The sequence below is a fragment of the Eucyclogobius newberryi genome, unplaced genomic scaffold (genome assembly GCF_026437365.1).
Source record: "Eucyclogobius newberryi isolate DKJ021-1_F unplaced genomic scaffold, fEucNew1.0.hap1 SCAF_3, whole genome shotgun sequence".
Lineage (NCBI taxonomy): Eukaryota > Metazoa > Chordata > Actinopteri > Gobiiformes > Gobiidae > Eucyclogobius > Eucyclogobius newberryi.
In genome coordinates, this window is record NW_027315945.1 from 27836280 (window position 1) to 27852727 (window position 16448).

A 16448-nucleotide genomic window follows, 5' to 3' on the forward strand; every position below is an offset into this window, starting at 1 on the left:
ATTGCTTTTATCCTCAACACACACGTCGTCTGAATCTGTGTCGCTCTTAACGTTGTGACTGTTTAATGTGGAGCAGGAAACACCTAATAACTATGAAACAGATGTAAATACCAGAGACTCTGCAGGAAAAATGCCCAACACAAGTTACTAATAAAAAGAAGAATCTTATTTCTCTTTACGCGTCTGTTTAAACTTACACATTTATTGCAAAGCCTCAGTTCAACAAAGAAAGATAGCGATGTCACCACCGCGATGTCAAATGTTAGTGTTTTGTTTTTTGTGGAAAGAAACATCATTACAATTACAACTGTGAAATTCTTCGTTTTCTTTCATTCCCGGTGTCAATAATTTGCCAAGTAAATTTGACAAACTACTATTGCTCTGACTATGGAACTCAACAGTGTCGCAGAATATAAAATGTAGAAAATAAAATAAAGCAAACTTGCAGCAAAATGCATGTGCAGTTTATACAGTTTTTTATTTTCATACAATATAATTAAATGTTTTATGTTCATGTTTCACTACTCGTTTGCATATGCCTCAAACCACCACTCATGTCCTACAACAGTGTAATTGTAACTGTCCGAACTCTGTCTCTGCTCTGTCAGGACGGGACGGTAATCGTGCACAGCATCCGCAGGGGCCAGTTCCTGCGGAGCCTCGGACCCCCCAGCGACGCCAACGTCACCGCGCAAATCTCTGAGCTGCAGGTCGGGATGGAGGGCCACATCGTCGTGCAGACTTCACTGGAGGAGTGCTCTTACAGAAAGGTACAAGAGCCAGAGAGAAGGCTGTGCCTTGGGGCTACTTTAAAACAAAGCCAGATGATGCCAATGTAATGAGTCATGGAATTGAATTGGTTTAATTAGAAAAGATAAAAGTTTTAATTGTGATTGCTCAATTTTTAACAGAGGATTTATATAGAGTTTTTCCACCTTCAAGGCACACAACAAATTATCTGGATTGAAATATTTGGCCGTAATATCCAGCCATGGGATCCAATGTTTGTTTTTTATTTATTTATTTGTTTGTTTGTTTGTTTGTTTGATGTACCGTATTTCCACACTATAAGGCGCACTGTCAATGAATGGTCTATTTTCGATAATTTTTCATATATAAGGCGCTCCAGACTATAAGGCGCATTAAGCCAAACAAAACGTGTACCACACAAAATCGCTTCGAGGTCAGAATTAATCCATATATAAGGCGCACTGGATTATAAAGCGCACTGTAGTTTGTGGAGAAAATTAAAGGCTTTTAAGTGCGCCTTATAATGCGGAAAATACGGTAGATATAGTCATTTCATTTGATAAACCAGATGCGTATCATACTCGTAGCACTCATTTTTGAACGCTTTTAAATATGATTGATGCAAAACAGAAGAAAAAAAATAATAATCTTTATCGGTTTATACTTTTTACATTGAGTATATTCACATAGTTTTTCTGTGACCTGCTCGGCACTGGCTCTATCCACATTTCCGTGTCAAGGTCGTTTTGGCGGTTTTCAATCTGGGTTCTTCCTCTGAATAAAAACATGAATACATTTCCGTTTCTCTCCGCTCCTTCAGGGCAAATACTCTGTCCATGTGTATTCGGTTAATGGCTGTTTGCTGGCCTCGCTGCCTTTGGAGGAACAAGTTACTGCTCTGCACCTGATGAACGAACACGTTATACTCGGCACCGTCAAGGGAAGCCTCCACATCCGACAGCTGCACAGGTACGAACGAGGCAGAAGAAGCAAAAGTGAACGTGACAAAGGATGAGATCGCCGCTTGTTTTGGCCGCACCGTGCAGTAACAGAGGGGACCAGTGTGGATCTTTGACCACCACCACAACGTTTTTAGTTCACTGCCCGCTGTGGTTGTCAAACAATTCTAGCCACATTCTTGTTAAAGCACGTCATAATAGATACAATGTAGAATTTCACAAATAACATTACAAAAGCATCCGAAAATGTATAATGAATCATCTGAAATTTAAACATGTAGGTTTTTATTTAGCTTTTTGCCTTTTTTAAACCTGTTTTGTTCAACTTTCATTGTCATTTAAAGGTGCACATTGTAACTTCAGCTTGTCTCATGGAGGTGCTATTGCGTTGCCTGGAATGTTCCACAGTGTCATATTAAACATATGAATCTTGCATTTGCTCAACGGCAAATGTTTAATTGCAAGGAATGACTTTGAAAAAGCGTGCGTTAACACCGCGCGTTGGGTCACCTCTGCACAGATCTGACCCGTAACGTCACCAGGGCAAACGTCCTCTACAAACAGAAAGCTGAAACCTATGAGAAGGAACAGTACGTTTAATGCCATACTGGGAGACATTCTAGGCAAAGCAACCCTGGCACCTTTAAAAAAAACAGATGTTATGCCTAATTGCGTGCTTATGAAATGATGAGCTGCGTGCTGAGCGGTCTTCTGTGTTTGGTCACAGTCTGGAGGCGGCGGTCGCCCCCTTGGCCTTGAAGATCCCGGTCAGAAGTGTGTCTGTCACCAAAGAGTGCAGTCACATCCTGGTGGGGCTGGAGGACGGGAAGCTGATTGTGGTGGGGGCCGGGAAGCCAGAGGAGGTGAGAAACTGAGGTTGTGCGGGAGCGGGGGCCACGCTGTGTGTTCTGTGTGTGACGAGGGGCATTTTTTGCTAACTACTCAGAGATATCGGCTTTAACATGCAAATAGGGAGGCTTCCAAATTCGAGCGCCGACAATTTGTTGAATGCTCCCTGCTCTTCTCCCCCATTTCACACCATACTGTCCTGACTAATAAACACAAATATGTTTGAAAGGAAAAATACTGATATCAGCATCATTAGTTCATTAATTAATTTATTCTGAAATGAATACATTTGACTATTTTGCTCTTAAAAGTAATTGTGTTAGTCCTGCAGCTCTGTCTGTGCTTTTAAAGCAGATTTTGTTTTTCTTTTCTAAATATCTTTTAGATGTGTAATGTTTTTAAATGTGTTTATATCTTTACTTTGGATTCTTACCTGGGTAAATAAAAGGTAAATAATAATTAAACATAAAAAGTGCATATTTATGTTTCTGCACTTTTGTGTTAACTTGATCTATTATTTATTTATGTGATTCATGAACCTCAATCTCTGTGAGTTTTGGAAAACAAGAGTCAGTTTGTTTATTTACTTCCTCTGACATTAGGGTATAACAGGCTTCTGCTTTTCATTTTAATGTATGAAAGTCAACTTCTCCATCACAATTAACATATGGCTATGGTCCTAATTTCTCATCAATCTGAAACCCATGGATTAGAGCTTTTATAGAGCTCGGGGTTGAAGGCTAAAAAGCACAAAAGGCACATAATGTTTTTTGACAGCAGTGCAGTCCGCATATGCATCAGCCAGAATATCTTTAAAAAGTAAATTAAAGCGAAACAACCCAATAAACGGCTGGTTCACTACTGGTAAATACATTTAAGATAAGATAAGATAATCCCACACAAGGGGAAATTTCGTTGTTACAACGCAGTAGAAACAGGAGGAAAGGACAGATTATAGGAAGTTTCAAAAACACACTCTTAATTGAACTCTTATGAACAAAACAAAAAACTCTTATTAACAAAAACTCCTCACCTATCTTAATAGGGAATGGAGGGGGGGAAATAAAATAAAATAGATAAATAAAAAATAAAAAGATAAAGATGAAAATAAGATAACAATAATAAAATAATGATAATAGATCAAATAAAATAAAGTAAAAATAGCTAGCACAAGACTAGGTAATACTATTAGCAGGTAAGTAAACCATTTTGACCCTAAACTTCATCACTTTGAATGACCAGTCACAGCAGAGCGTCCCTCCGGAGAATATGATCTAACACCAACCATTGTGTGGGGAAAAACCGTCTCAAAATGGCACCTATAACTGAAACTCTCGAATAGCTTGTCTTTGGTGTGTTTGTTTTGGCCCTGCAGCGAGGATTAACAAGAGTTTTCGTTTTTCTCTCAGGTTCGCTCGGGACAGTTCTCGCGTCGCCTCTGGGGCTCCACACGTCGCATCTCTCAAGTGTCCGCAGGTGAAACCGAATACAATCCCTCCGAGAGCCAATGAGACGGCGGGACAAAGGGTCGAAAAACGTAAAATGCAGATTCCTTCCTTGGACTGAGAACAAGCCGGGGAGTCGGCACCAAAACACTGAGCACTTTTATTATCAGCTATTCAGTTTTAATCAGCGTCATTCCAAAGAGCGGCTGTTGCGGATGAAGACGGAACTTTTAGAGTTTGAAGTTGCATATCGGCCGCCGACACACGCGTTCGACACAAAGAGGAAGTGCGCACTCTTGGGCTCGATCATTTGCTCCGATTGTCTGCAAACTGCACCTTTTTTGAACATATGACTCTCCTGGAAACTTGAAGAAAAAGTGCTCTGCAGAAACGAAACAATAATGTCTATTTTTCCAACGATGCTGTTAATGGTGAACAGTTACTGGCTTTAAAGATGCACTGCGCAACTTTTCTAGTCGAGGGTCGGCAGGCCAGGGACAAGGCCTAGTTACAGGTCAGATCTGTGGAGAGGCGACCCCTGTTAAGATAAGATAAGATAATCCTTTAATGTCCACACAAGGGGAAATTTCGTTATGCTCCGTATTGGATTTTTCAGCGATAAAAACACCTGTAATTAAAGCGGCTGTACCTGATATTTGTCCTGCGTTTTGCCAGATACATTTTAAAAGCCGCTCTTTGAGACAAAATGAGATTCATCGCGGTGAAGAATCCGGATTACATGATCGCGTTAGGAATGTGAGGAATAACTGTGGACCAAAGCAAACTGTTTTTCTCGTTTTTAAGTCAGTAAAATCTGGTACAGTGCCTTTTAAATAAATACAACATGCGTACATTTAATACTGTATTGTGGAACATTAAATGCAAATCAATAACGTCTCCGCGGACACAAGCCTGTGGCACATCCTCTACCAGAAAAGTTACACAGTGCACCTTTAACGCTCTTGTGTTTGTTTGAATGTTGTTTGTCGGTTTATATTCTCTTTGGAGTCGTGATTGTAGAAAACGTACGTTGCCTTATCCACAAAAGCCTAAATGTTTAATCTTGCTACTGTTACTCTTTTTACAACTTTTATTCTTCAATAAGTGCCTTTCTTCTGTCAAGTTTGAGCCATGTAAAAACACTGAACACAATAAATCACTATACGAGTCACACAGGCACAGTTGTTTACTTGAAAATGATCAAAATGTGTGCACTTAAACCCTAACGGAAATTATTAAATTGTACATTTTCTGTTTCCTTTGTCCTTCAAATAACAGTTAATTTCTCATAAAAAGATATCAAAAGATACAGGCCACTACGCTCCAGCTGAAACTATCAACTAGGACTAAAACGAATGAATCAATTCATTGCGACGAAGCGATTATTTGAATAATTGTCAACTTGCAACCGCATAATAAACCGCAGATTTCCAAACATGCGATGTGCTCAGAGAAGAACAGCAATAAAACTTAAAAAAAGACACAGAAAATATGTACATTATTTTGTGGTTTTGATGAAAAAGCTCCTTTGTCCGCGAGAAAAACTCTTATCTGGATGTCAAGCAGCATAATTCACACTTCATCTAGATCAAATTGAATAAAAAATCTCATGTTTACGGGCCTTTTTCGTTCTAATTTCGTACTCGATTAATCGGAAGAATGATCGCTAAACTGATCGATTAGCAGCAGCCCTACTGTCAAATACTAGGACGCCGGGAACAAGCTGGTTGGTTGGTCTGGTGGACTGTGGCGACTTCTGGAATCCATTTCCTGCTCGCTGCTTTTACTGTGGTCGGAAACAAAATGGTTGTTTCGCCGCGTCACCACGAGACGGAGACAATAGAAACATTTAAAACCCGGCCATAGCCATAACATCCGCGCGCACAAACGTCACGGATTGCCTCACGTGTAAACGAAATTAAACTGTATTACAGAGTGAGCCACTGTCTTTTGGGAACAGTTTTGACAAATGAGCTGTTTCTGGAACCATAAAATGAAACCTAGCCACCATTTATAGCTGACGAGGCCAAAAATGAGACTATTTACATGACTTTGTTTCGCTGGTGTATATACTTCTAAATGTACGTACACAAACGGAATAAATAGCCTGCACAACATTTACTGTAAATCCTCAAAGCATAAATCGGAAAAATATTGTTTCATAGTTTCATCGTTGTATCCACGGGTTTCAGAGGGGAAAATGAGCACAGTAAAACTAAATATTTTATCTTGTGAATGGTGAAAAGTCCTCAAAATGTCACCTATAAACAGGATGCTGTAACCCACAAATAAGCAAGTATTTGTCAATAACATGTGTAGTAAATGCTTTAATACAATTTCAATTCACAATCATTTGAATTTAGCGATCAGAAACACTTTCACACAGTCAGGGCTTGTTATAAGAATAGTCACGATTCAACTTGTGGTATAAAGTAGGTAAATGTGCGGTGCATGTGGTGCTCCGGTCTTATTTCAAAGGGATTGAAAGAAATTATGTCAACTGGATAGTTTAGATCAGAAAACCTTTAATGGTGATTGGTGAAATTTCACTGTGGCAATGCAAAGGTCAAGAACAGCAGAAGAAAACATTCATGCAGTCAGAAATTAAAGATAAATAACAGTTTATAAAAAAAAAGAAAAATAATCCAGACTTAAATATCACAGTTTAATTAGAATTTTGCAATATACTTTGGACAAAACAAAGATAAAATTAAAGCCGCAAGCGGCATCCAACGGCCCTCGCGGGCCGCCGGCCTTCCGACTCTGTGCTTTCGACTTGATAAAGATGGCGCCCGTATTGTGTTGAATTAGAAAAGAACTTGACAGACGGGGACACATTGGACATGGCCAATCCAGTGCAAATCAACACAAGTGTCAGTCAAATTTGCTGCGCCGCCGCACAGAGACCGCAGCACTCTGAATATAAATATGGATAACTTTTGATGCCCCTCTTGTGTAGATGATATTTCCCAAAGTAAAGCTTGATCGGACTATTGCCCACGGAGGAGTTCATTAAAGTGTGAAGCGTAAATGTGAACATTTCAAAGATTTGGCGTTTTTCCCATTTGTGACAGTATATTTGCAGCTGCACGGCACAGAGACCGTACCACTTAAAATCAAAATATGACTAATTTTTGATGCCCCGCTTGTGTAGATGATATTCCCCAAATATGAGTTTGATCGGACAATCGCCCTAGGAGGAGTTTGTTAAAGTGTGAAGCGTAAAAATGTGGTGATTTGAGCAATTTAGCGATTTTCCCATAAGGATAACATGGGATGTTTCTGTCATCGCTACAGTTACGCCGTACAAAATATGACTTTGGCTCTCATACTTTTATGATCAGGATGGCAAATTAGAATTTTGTTCAAAATATCATGTCATTTGGAAAAACTCTATTGTTTATAGGCCACTCTGAAGGCCAAATAGTCAGAATTCTGGGAAACGTTTGCGGCTCCGTCGCAGAGACCGTAAAAGCTATCCTTAAAATTTGGATTACTTTAGATGCCCCACTTGTCTAGAGGACGTACACCGATTTTGAGGTCGGTGGGCAAAACGCACTAGGAGGACTTCGTTAAAGTGTAAAACATAAAAATGTGGTAATTTGAGAGATTTTGTGGTTTTCCCATAGGGATAACATGGGAGGTTTCTGTCATCGCTACGACTACGCCGTAAAACTTTAGGCATTTTTGTGATTGGCTTTTGTGATCGGGACGGCAAAATAGAATTTTGGGTAAAGTTTAGACAATTTTGGTAAAACTAATTTTTGACCTTCAATGTTAATTTAAAGGTCACTCTGTAGGGGGCGCTATCGCGCCCATTTCAATTTTGTCATCATAAACTGGTCCAAACAAGAAAGTTTAACAACTGATTCAAATTTGGTCCTAATCGGACTGGTTTTGATCAAATGGGAGCAATTTTTAGATCGGCAATATTCCAAAATAAGTTGTCCAACTTTGCGGCTGCGCCGCACACAGACCGTAAAAGGTTTCTCAAAAAATTGGATAACTTTAGATGCCCCACTTGTCCGGAGGACGTACGCCGATTTTGAAGTTGGTGGGCAAAACGCCCTAGGAGGAGTTCGTCAAAGTTTGACGTGAACAAAATGGCTAACACAGCGTGTTTTCATTTTCAAAGGAAGATGGCGGCCATAGGGTAAGTCTGGGGGCGTGGCCACAATAATATTTTTTTTTTGTCCTCACGAGAGGAATGCGTGTCCCGAATTTCGTAGCTTTACGTCAAAGTTGACCTCGGGGCGTCTCCCATAGGCGCAATGTATTTTGACTTTTGTCGGTGGCGCTGTCGCGCCATTTTTTAACGAAAAAAAAAATGGCCCAGAAAAAACAAAATTTTTCGCCGATTCTGAATTTTGGGCAAAGTTTGGTGAGTTTTTGAGCATGTTCAGGGGGTCAAATTAGAGCTCAAAGCGCTGAAGAAGAACAAGAAAAATAATAAAAATTAAAGCCGCAAGCGGCATCCAACGGCCCTCGCGGGCCGCCGGCCTTCCGACTCTGCGCTTTCGACTTGATAAAGATGGCGCCCTTATTGTGTGTTGAATAAAAAAAGAACTTGACAGACGGCGACACATTGGACATGGCCAATCCAGTGCAAATGAACACAAGTGTCAGTCAAATTTGCTGCGCCGCCGCACAGAGACCGTAGCACTTGGAATCAAAATATGGATAAGTTTTGATGCCCCGCTTGTGTAGATGATTTTCTCCAAATATGAACTTGATCGGACAATCGCCCTAGGAGGAGTTCGTTAAAGTGTGAAGCGTAAAAATGTGGTGATTTGAGCAATTCTATGATTTTCCCATAACGATAACATGGGATGTTTCTGTCATCGCTACGGTTACGCCGTACAAAATATGACTTTGGCTCTCATACTTTTATGATTTGGATGGCAAATTAGAATTTTGTTCAAAATATCATGTCATTTGGAAAAACTCTATTGTTTATAGGCCACTCTGAAGGCCAAATAGTCAGAATTCTGGGAAACGTTTGCGGCTCCGTCGCACAGAGACCGTAAAAGCTATCCTTAAAATTTGGATAACTTTAGATGCCCCACTTGTCTAGAGGACGTACACCGATTTTGAGGTCGGTGGGCAAAACGCACTAGGAGGACTTCGTTAAAGTGTAAAACATAAAAATGTGGATATTCGAGAGATTTAGCGGTTTTCCCATAGGGATAACATGGGAGGTTTATGTCATCGCTACGACTACGCCGTAAAAATTAAGGCATTTGTCTGATTGGCTTTTTTGATCGCGACGCCAAAATAGAATTTTGGGTAAAGTTTAGAAAATTTTGGTAAAACTAATTTTTGACCTTCAATGTTAATTTAAAGGTCACTCTGTAGGGGGCGCTATCGCGCCCATTTCAATTGTGTCATCATAAACTGGTCCAAACTAGAAAGTTGAACAACTGATTCAAATTTGGTCCTAATCGGACTTGTTTTGATCAAATGGGAACAATTTTTAGATCTGCAATATCCCAAAATAAGTTGTCCAACTTTGCGGCTGCGCCGCACACAGACCGTTAAAGGTATCTCAAAAAATTGGATAACTTTAGATGCCCCACTTGTCCAGAGGACGTCCGCCGATTTTGAAGTCGGTGGGCAAAACGCCCTAGGAGGAGTTCGTCAAAGTTTGACGTGAACAAAATGGCTAACACAGCGTGTTTTCATTTTCAAAGGAAGATGGCGGGCATAGGGTAATTCTGGGGGCGTGGCCACAATAATATTTGTTTTTTGTCCTCACAAGAGGAATGCGTGTTCCGAATTTCGTAGCTCTACGACAAAGTTGACCTCGGGGCGTCTCCCATAGGCGCAATGTATTTTGACTTTTGTCGGTGGCGCTGTCGCGCCATTTTTTAACGAAAAAAAAAATGGCCCAGAAAAAACAAAATTTTTCGCCGATTCTGAATTTTGGGTAAAGTTTGGTGAGTTTTTGAGCATGTTCAGGGGGTCAAATTAGAGCTCAAAAAGCAGAAGAACAAGAAAAATAATAAAAATTAAAGCCGCAAGCGGCATCCAACGGCCCTCGCGGACCGCCGGCCTTCCGACTCTGCTCTCTGCATTTTACAGAGATGGCGCTAACGCAATTGTCTAAGAACTAAGACAGCGACACATTGGACATGTACAATGCTGTGCTTAACCAGTGCAAATGAACACAAATGTCGGTCAAATATGCAGCTCCAGCGCACAGAGACCGTGACACTTGGAATAAAAATATGGATAACTTTTGATGCTCCGCTTGTGTAGATGATTTTTCCCAAATATGAGCTTGATCGAGCTATTGCCCACAGAGGAGTTCATTAAAGTGTGAAGCATAAATGTGAACATTTCAAGGATTTGGCGTTTTTCCCATTTGTGACAGTATATTTGCAGCTCCACGGCACAGAGACCGTAGCACTTAAAATCAAAATATGGATAACTTTTGATGCCCCATTTGTGTAGATGATTTCCCCAAATATGAGCTTGATCGGGCAATCGGCCTAGGAGGAGTTGGTGAAAGTGTGAAGCGTGAAAATGTGGTCATTTTGGAGATTTCGCTGTTTTCCCATTTCTGACATATATTTGCGGGTCCGCCACACAGAGACCGTAGCACTTAGAATCAAAATATGGATAAGTTTTGATGGCCCGCTTGTGTAGATGATTTTCCCCAAATATGAGCTTGATCGGACATTCGCCCTAGGAGGAGTTTGTTAAAGTGTGAAGTGTAAAAATGTGGTGATTTGAGCGATTCTACGATTTTCCCATAAGGATAACATGGGATGTTTCTGTCAACGCTACGGTTACGCCGTACAAAATATGACTTTGGCTCTCATACTTGTATGATCAGGATGGCAAATTAGAATTTAGTGCAAAATGTCATGTCATTTGGAAAAACTCTATTGTTTATAGGCCACTCTGAAGGCCAAATAGTCAGAATTCTGGGAAACGTTTGCGGCTCCGTCGCACAGAGACCGTAAAAGTTATCCTTAAAATTTGGATAACTTTAGATGCACCACTTGTCTAGAGGACGTACACCGATTTTGAGGTTGGTGGGCAAAACGCACTAGGAGGAGTTTGTTGAAGTGTAAAACATAAAAATGTGGTAATTTGAGAGATTTTGCGGTTTTCCCATAGGGATAACATGGGAGGTTTCTGTCATCGCTACGACTACGCCGTAAAAATTTAGGCATTTTTGTGATTGGCTTTTGTGATCGGGACGGCAAAATAGAATTTTGGGTAAAGTTTAGACAATTTTGGTAAAACTAATTTTTGACCTTCAATGTTAATTTAAAGGTCACTCTTTAGGGGGCGCTATCGCGGCCATTTCAATTTTGTCAGCCTAAACTGGTCCAAACTAGAAAGTTTAACAACTGATTCAAATTTGGTCCTAATCGGACTGGTTTTGATCAAAAGGGAGCAATTTTTAGATCTGCAATATTCCAAAATAAGTTGTCCAACTTTGCGGCTGCGCCGCACACAGACCGTTAAAGGTATCTTAAAAAATTGAATAACTTTAGATGCCCCACTTGTCCAGAGGACGTCCGCCGATTTTGAAGTCGGTGGGCAAAACGCCCTAGGAGGAGTTCGTCAAAGTTTGACGTGAACAAAATGACTAACACAGCGTATTTTCATTTTCAAAGGAAGATGGTGGCCATAGGGTAAGTCTGGGGGCGTGGCCACAATGTTTTTTTTTGTTCGTCCTCACGAGAGGAATGCGTGTCCCGAATTTTGTAGCTTTACGCCAAAGTTGACCTCGGGGCGTCTCCCATAGGCGCAATGTATTTTGACTTTTGTCGGTGGCGCTGTCGCGCCATTTTTTAACGAAAAAAAAAATGGCCCAGAAAAAATCAAATTTTTCGCCGATTCTGAATTTTGGGCAAAGTTTGGTGAGTTTTTGAGCATGTTCAGGGGGTCAAATTAGAGATCAAAAAGCAGAAGAACAAGAAAAATAAAAATAATAATATTTTTAGCAAAAACAATATAGCCGTTTCCACTATAACAACAAATTATACATCGTTTGAAAGCTCTAAGCCTTCCCCATGCCGCCATGGGGTGGAATCATCATTACGAGCGCTTACGCGCTGGTCACTCCCCATTCCGTCGGGATGCCCCGCCCACTCCCCATAGACTTCCATTGATTTGAGCAGATACAAGCATGGCCCATGCCTGCGGCATGGATTCTCGCGTACAGGACGATGCCAGGAGGGTTTTTGGAGGAATGCAGCGCTTCGCGCTGCTGTTGTCAACAATTTGTGAATGGGCGTAGCCCATTCACAAATTGTTGACTATTTCTGTCATAGCAGGAGTAAGTATGCATGATCCATGCCTTCGGCATGGGCTAGTTCACTGTACTTGCCAGGGGCGACGGGGCACCAAACATGCGGGCTGCGCCCGCATGTTTGGTCAGACAGTTGCAACGCTGCCTTCGGCAGCGTTGCGGGAGCAATAGGCCCTCTGCCCTGCTGGGGCTCGGGCCTAATAATAATATTTTTAGCAAAAACAATATAGCCGTTTCCACTATAACAACAAATTATACATCGTTTGAAAGCTCTAAGCCTTCCCCATGCCGCCATGGGGTGGAATCATCATTACGAGCGCTTACGCGCTCGTCACTCCCCATTCCGTCGGGATGCCCCGCCCACTCCCCATAGACTTCCATTGATTTGAGCAGATACAAGCATGGCCCATGCCTGCGGCATGGATTCTCGCGTACAGGACGATGCCAGGAGGGTTTTTGGAGGAATGCAGCGCTTTGCGCTGCTGTTGTCAACAATTTGTGTCATAGCAGGAGTAAGTATGCATGATCCATGCCTTCGGCATGGGCTAGTTCACTGTACTTGCCAGGGGCGACGGGGCACCAAACATGCGGGCTGCGCCCGCATGTTTGGTCAGACAGTTGCAACGCTGCCGAAGGCAGCGTTGCGGGAGCAATAGGCCCTCCGCCCTGCTGGGGCTCGGGCCTAATAAAAATAATAATATTTTTAGCAAAAACAATATAGCCGTTTCCACTATAACAACAAATTATACATCGTTTGAAAGCTCTAAGCCTTCCCGATGCCGCCATGGGGTGGAATCATCATTACGAGCGCTTACGCGCTCGTCACTCCCTATTCCGTCGGGATGCCCCGCCCACTCCCCATAGACTTCCATTGATTTGAGCAGATACAAGCATGGCCCATGCCTGCGGCATGGATTCTCGCGTACAGGACGATGCCAGGAGGGTTTTTGGAGGAATGCAGCGCTTCGCGCTGCTGTTGTCAACAATGAGTGAATGGGCTACGCCCATTCACTCATTGTTGACTTTTTCTGTCATAGCAGGAGTAAGTATGCATGATCCATGCCTTCGGCATGGGCTAGTTCACTGTACTTGCCAGGGGCGACGGGGTACCAAACATGCGGGCGCAGCCCGCATGTTTGGTCAGACAGTTGCAACGCTGCCTTCGGCAGCGTTACGGGAGCAATAGGCCCTCCGCCCTGCTGGGGCTCGGGCCTAATAATGATCATGCAATTAAAAAACCCACAAAACTAAAAGGTACAATCAGTGTTGGGAAGTAAGACAAGGCAAGGCACGTAATTCACAAGAAAAGATGAATTAAAATCACAAACATGAAATCTGCTTGACATTAGTGAGATAAAATAGAGAACATGATTCCCTCTCTGATTCGTGATGAATAGATAAAGGACAAATGTTGAAACAAACGTACAGTGAATCTATTTATATGTTGCGTTTTTACACTGAAATATGATGCAACTCTAAGTATTCAGAACACAGAAGTGGGTCATGTGTCAGATTATGTTACAGAATACATTTTAATGCAGGTATTTGATATTCACTATTGTTCCCAACGCTGTGTACAAAAAGTGGCTAATGTGATATGTTTTAAAAATCTTCACGAGTACCGGTATTGTTACTTCAAAATCATAGTACTCAAGTAAAAGTGCAAAGGTTTAGGTTTAGGTCACTTCTGTTCAAGTAAGAGTAAATGTCTGGGGATAACATCTGATTTATAATTTGAAGTTAATGTCATTTGAAGGGCAAAATATTAAATAATGCAAAAGAAATCCTATATTTTCAAAGGACCGACACAAAAATGACAAAAACATATCGGAAGTCGTGCAAGAAACGTTCATATCATTTAATATTGTCAACATAAAGCTTTTGTCACTTGTACATTTACACACAGTGGGAAGAAAACCTAAGACTTTCACTCAAGTAAGAGTCCTGTTACTTCAAACTAAAAGTTACTCAAGTGGGAGTAAAAGTATGCTGTCAAAAAACGTGCAATTTCTTCAAAGCGTTATGAGTAAATGTAACTGAATACGGCCCGTCTCTGGTTAAACGTGTCTAAAGTCCTACACTAATGCATGTATTTGTCCTCTGCTGTTGCATGTGTCTGTGATGTTAACTCTATTGCAGTTGAAAAGGTCACAAGTGAGGAAGAGAGGAGACTTTGATGTCCTGGTGGGCAGAACATCCTGTCGGCCCGCTCATAAACACCTCCGGGCACAATCCTGTGGGGGGGAGGAGGAGGAGGCGGGCCGATACAACAGTCCCGAAGATGGCGGCCAAACAGCAGAACAGAAGAGCAGAGCCGCAGAGCAGAGGAAAGAGCAACCACAGAGCCTCTGGTGGGGCGGCTCACAATGGTGGGAGGGGACGACACCTCTCCACCAGTTACAGCGAAGTCGTCTGAGGCTCGGTGTGACCTCTGCAGACCTGAGGGCAGTCTGCGGGGGCTCGCGGGGGTCATCTCGGGCAATCCCGTTCTCTTGTCGTTGGAAGGTCAAACTGCAAAAAGCCACAAAAAGGCCTCTGACAAGCCTCCGTAAAGGACTGCACAGCGCGCTCGTCCGATAATGTGGTTTTCCTGTTACATGCTGTAATTTTGACCATTCAAAAGATATCATATTTGTGTCTTGAAATGTTGATAACCGTGGCAACTACTCATCATTCTGAAGCCCAGGTATAATGACCAAACTAAGGACTCACGCAACTGTTGATCCTTCATAAAAGTGAATGGAATATATTTACTCAATCCCTGTTATAATTACACAAACAAAACTGTACTTTGCTCAGATCCAGAAAGATAAGTTGCTGTATAAATGAAACTCAGAATCAAGAATCAGAAAAGTTTTATTGCCATTTTCACATTGCCACGTTGTCAAATTGGAACCCGTTTAAGTGGAAAGATTAAACATAAAACAAGGAACTATAATAATAGTTGGCTTTGACACAGTAGTAGTTCCTGATTTGGGGGTTGTGATTTGAATTCAAGATCAAATTTATTCATTAATACCACTGCATTTAATCCAATTATTTAATAAAACAGTATATTGTTGTGAAATTAGATCCAATAACACAATAAACTTCACACAGACATCTTTAAAACTGATTCGTTTGCATGATGGAGATTTTTGAAGTCCATTCAGTGGCGATCGTGATTTCTTTCAAAGGTTATGTGGTCACAGCTTTGAAAGTTTGGGAACTCCTGAAATAATGTGCTGATCTCCTCAAAATATAAAAGTTTGGTACTTCTAATGACTACAAAAAGTTGTTTTGATATTCATTGAGAAGCATAAAACTAAATATCTACTCATTTTGTTATACTATTTTTGTTTTTCCTTCTAAAAAAACAACAACTTTATTGATTTAGGAAGAATATGTTTGCTTTGATAGTATGACTCAAATGAAGCCTATTCAAGTCTCATTTATTTCCTTCCTCAAACTCAAATATTCAAGTTTGAAATAGTCACAGACTGTTTAAACTCTGCAGCTCCAAGACACTGCAAACGACTTAAAACACAGAAGGAACATATACGTGCACACAGTTTGTAAATCTTGTGATAAAAGAGCGTGTGTATTTCATATCTGTGGGGCCTCCGTGCTGTTTTTAAGTGCACATAAATAGCCCTGATGCCCTGCCTGGATCACAGAAGAAGACGTCCATGTGTGATTTAGCAGAGACGGCATATCCTCTCCTGTCTGCCTCCTCCCTCTGCGCCCTTTGAAGTGCAAGTAGCTCCTAGTCTGAAACGTCTCCCCATTTGTTTGCCTCAGAAGTCCCGGGGCCCCCTGCCATGCATTCAGCAGAATTTACAAGGCATGTCATTTAGCCTGCGTTGGTTTTCTAATCTTTTGAATTGCTAAGATCAAACATGTAGTTTTACGAGCGCCTTGTGTGATTGTCCTGTGCCTCCTTTGTGACTGATAACAACCTGAGCAGCTTCATAAAAGTGTGACTTGCATGTCTTTGGTCACATTTATGGCCCCAGAACGAGGGTTTGGGACACCTCTCTGTGGAGCTGATAACCAGAGCCACACCACACTCACTGTACTAGCTCAAGTCAGAAAATATTATGTATTAATAAACAGACGGTTATTTTGGATGCACATTTATATTTATGTATACATTGTTATCCAAACAGAACATGTCTCATATTATATTGAAACCTT

At 41.4% G+C, this 16448-nt stretch overlaps 1 protein-coding gene across 4 annotated transcripts in view; it reads left to right on the forward strand.

Annotated features, from left to right (window-relative positions):
- Positions 1-5174, forward strand: part of nbeal2 (neurobeachin-like 2) — a 48189-nt gene extending 43015 nt beyond the window's left edge. For all 4 annotated transcript variants that reach the window (XM_072461451.1, XM_072461453.1, XM_072461454.1 and 1 more), the window contains 4 exons: positions 609-770; positions 1571-1719; positions 2437-2572; positions 3968-5174. In XM_072461451.1, coding sequence (XP_072317552.1) covers positions 609-770; positions 1571-1719; positions 2437-2572; positions 3968-4069 — 549 coding nt within the window. In that variant the 3' untranslated portion in view covers positions 4070-5174. The remainder of the gene's footprint in view (positions 1-608; positions 771-1570; positions 1720-2436; positions 2573-3967) is intronic.
- Positions 5175-16448: the final 11274 nt, after the last annotated feature.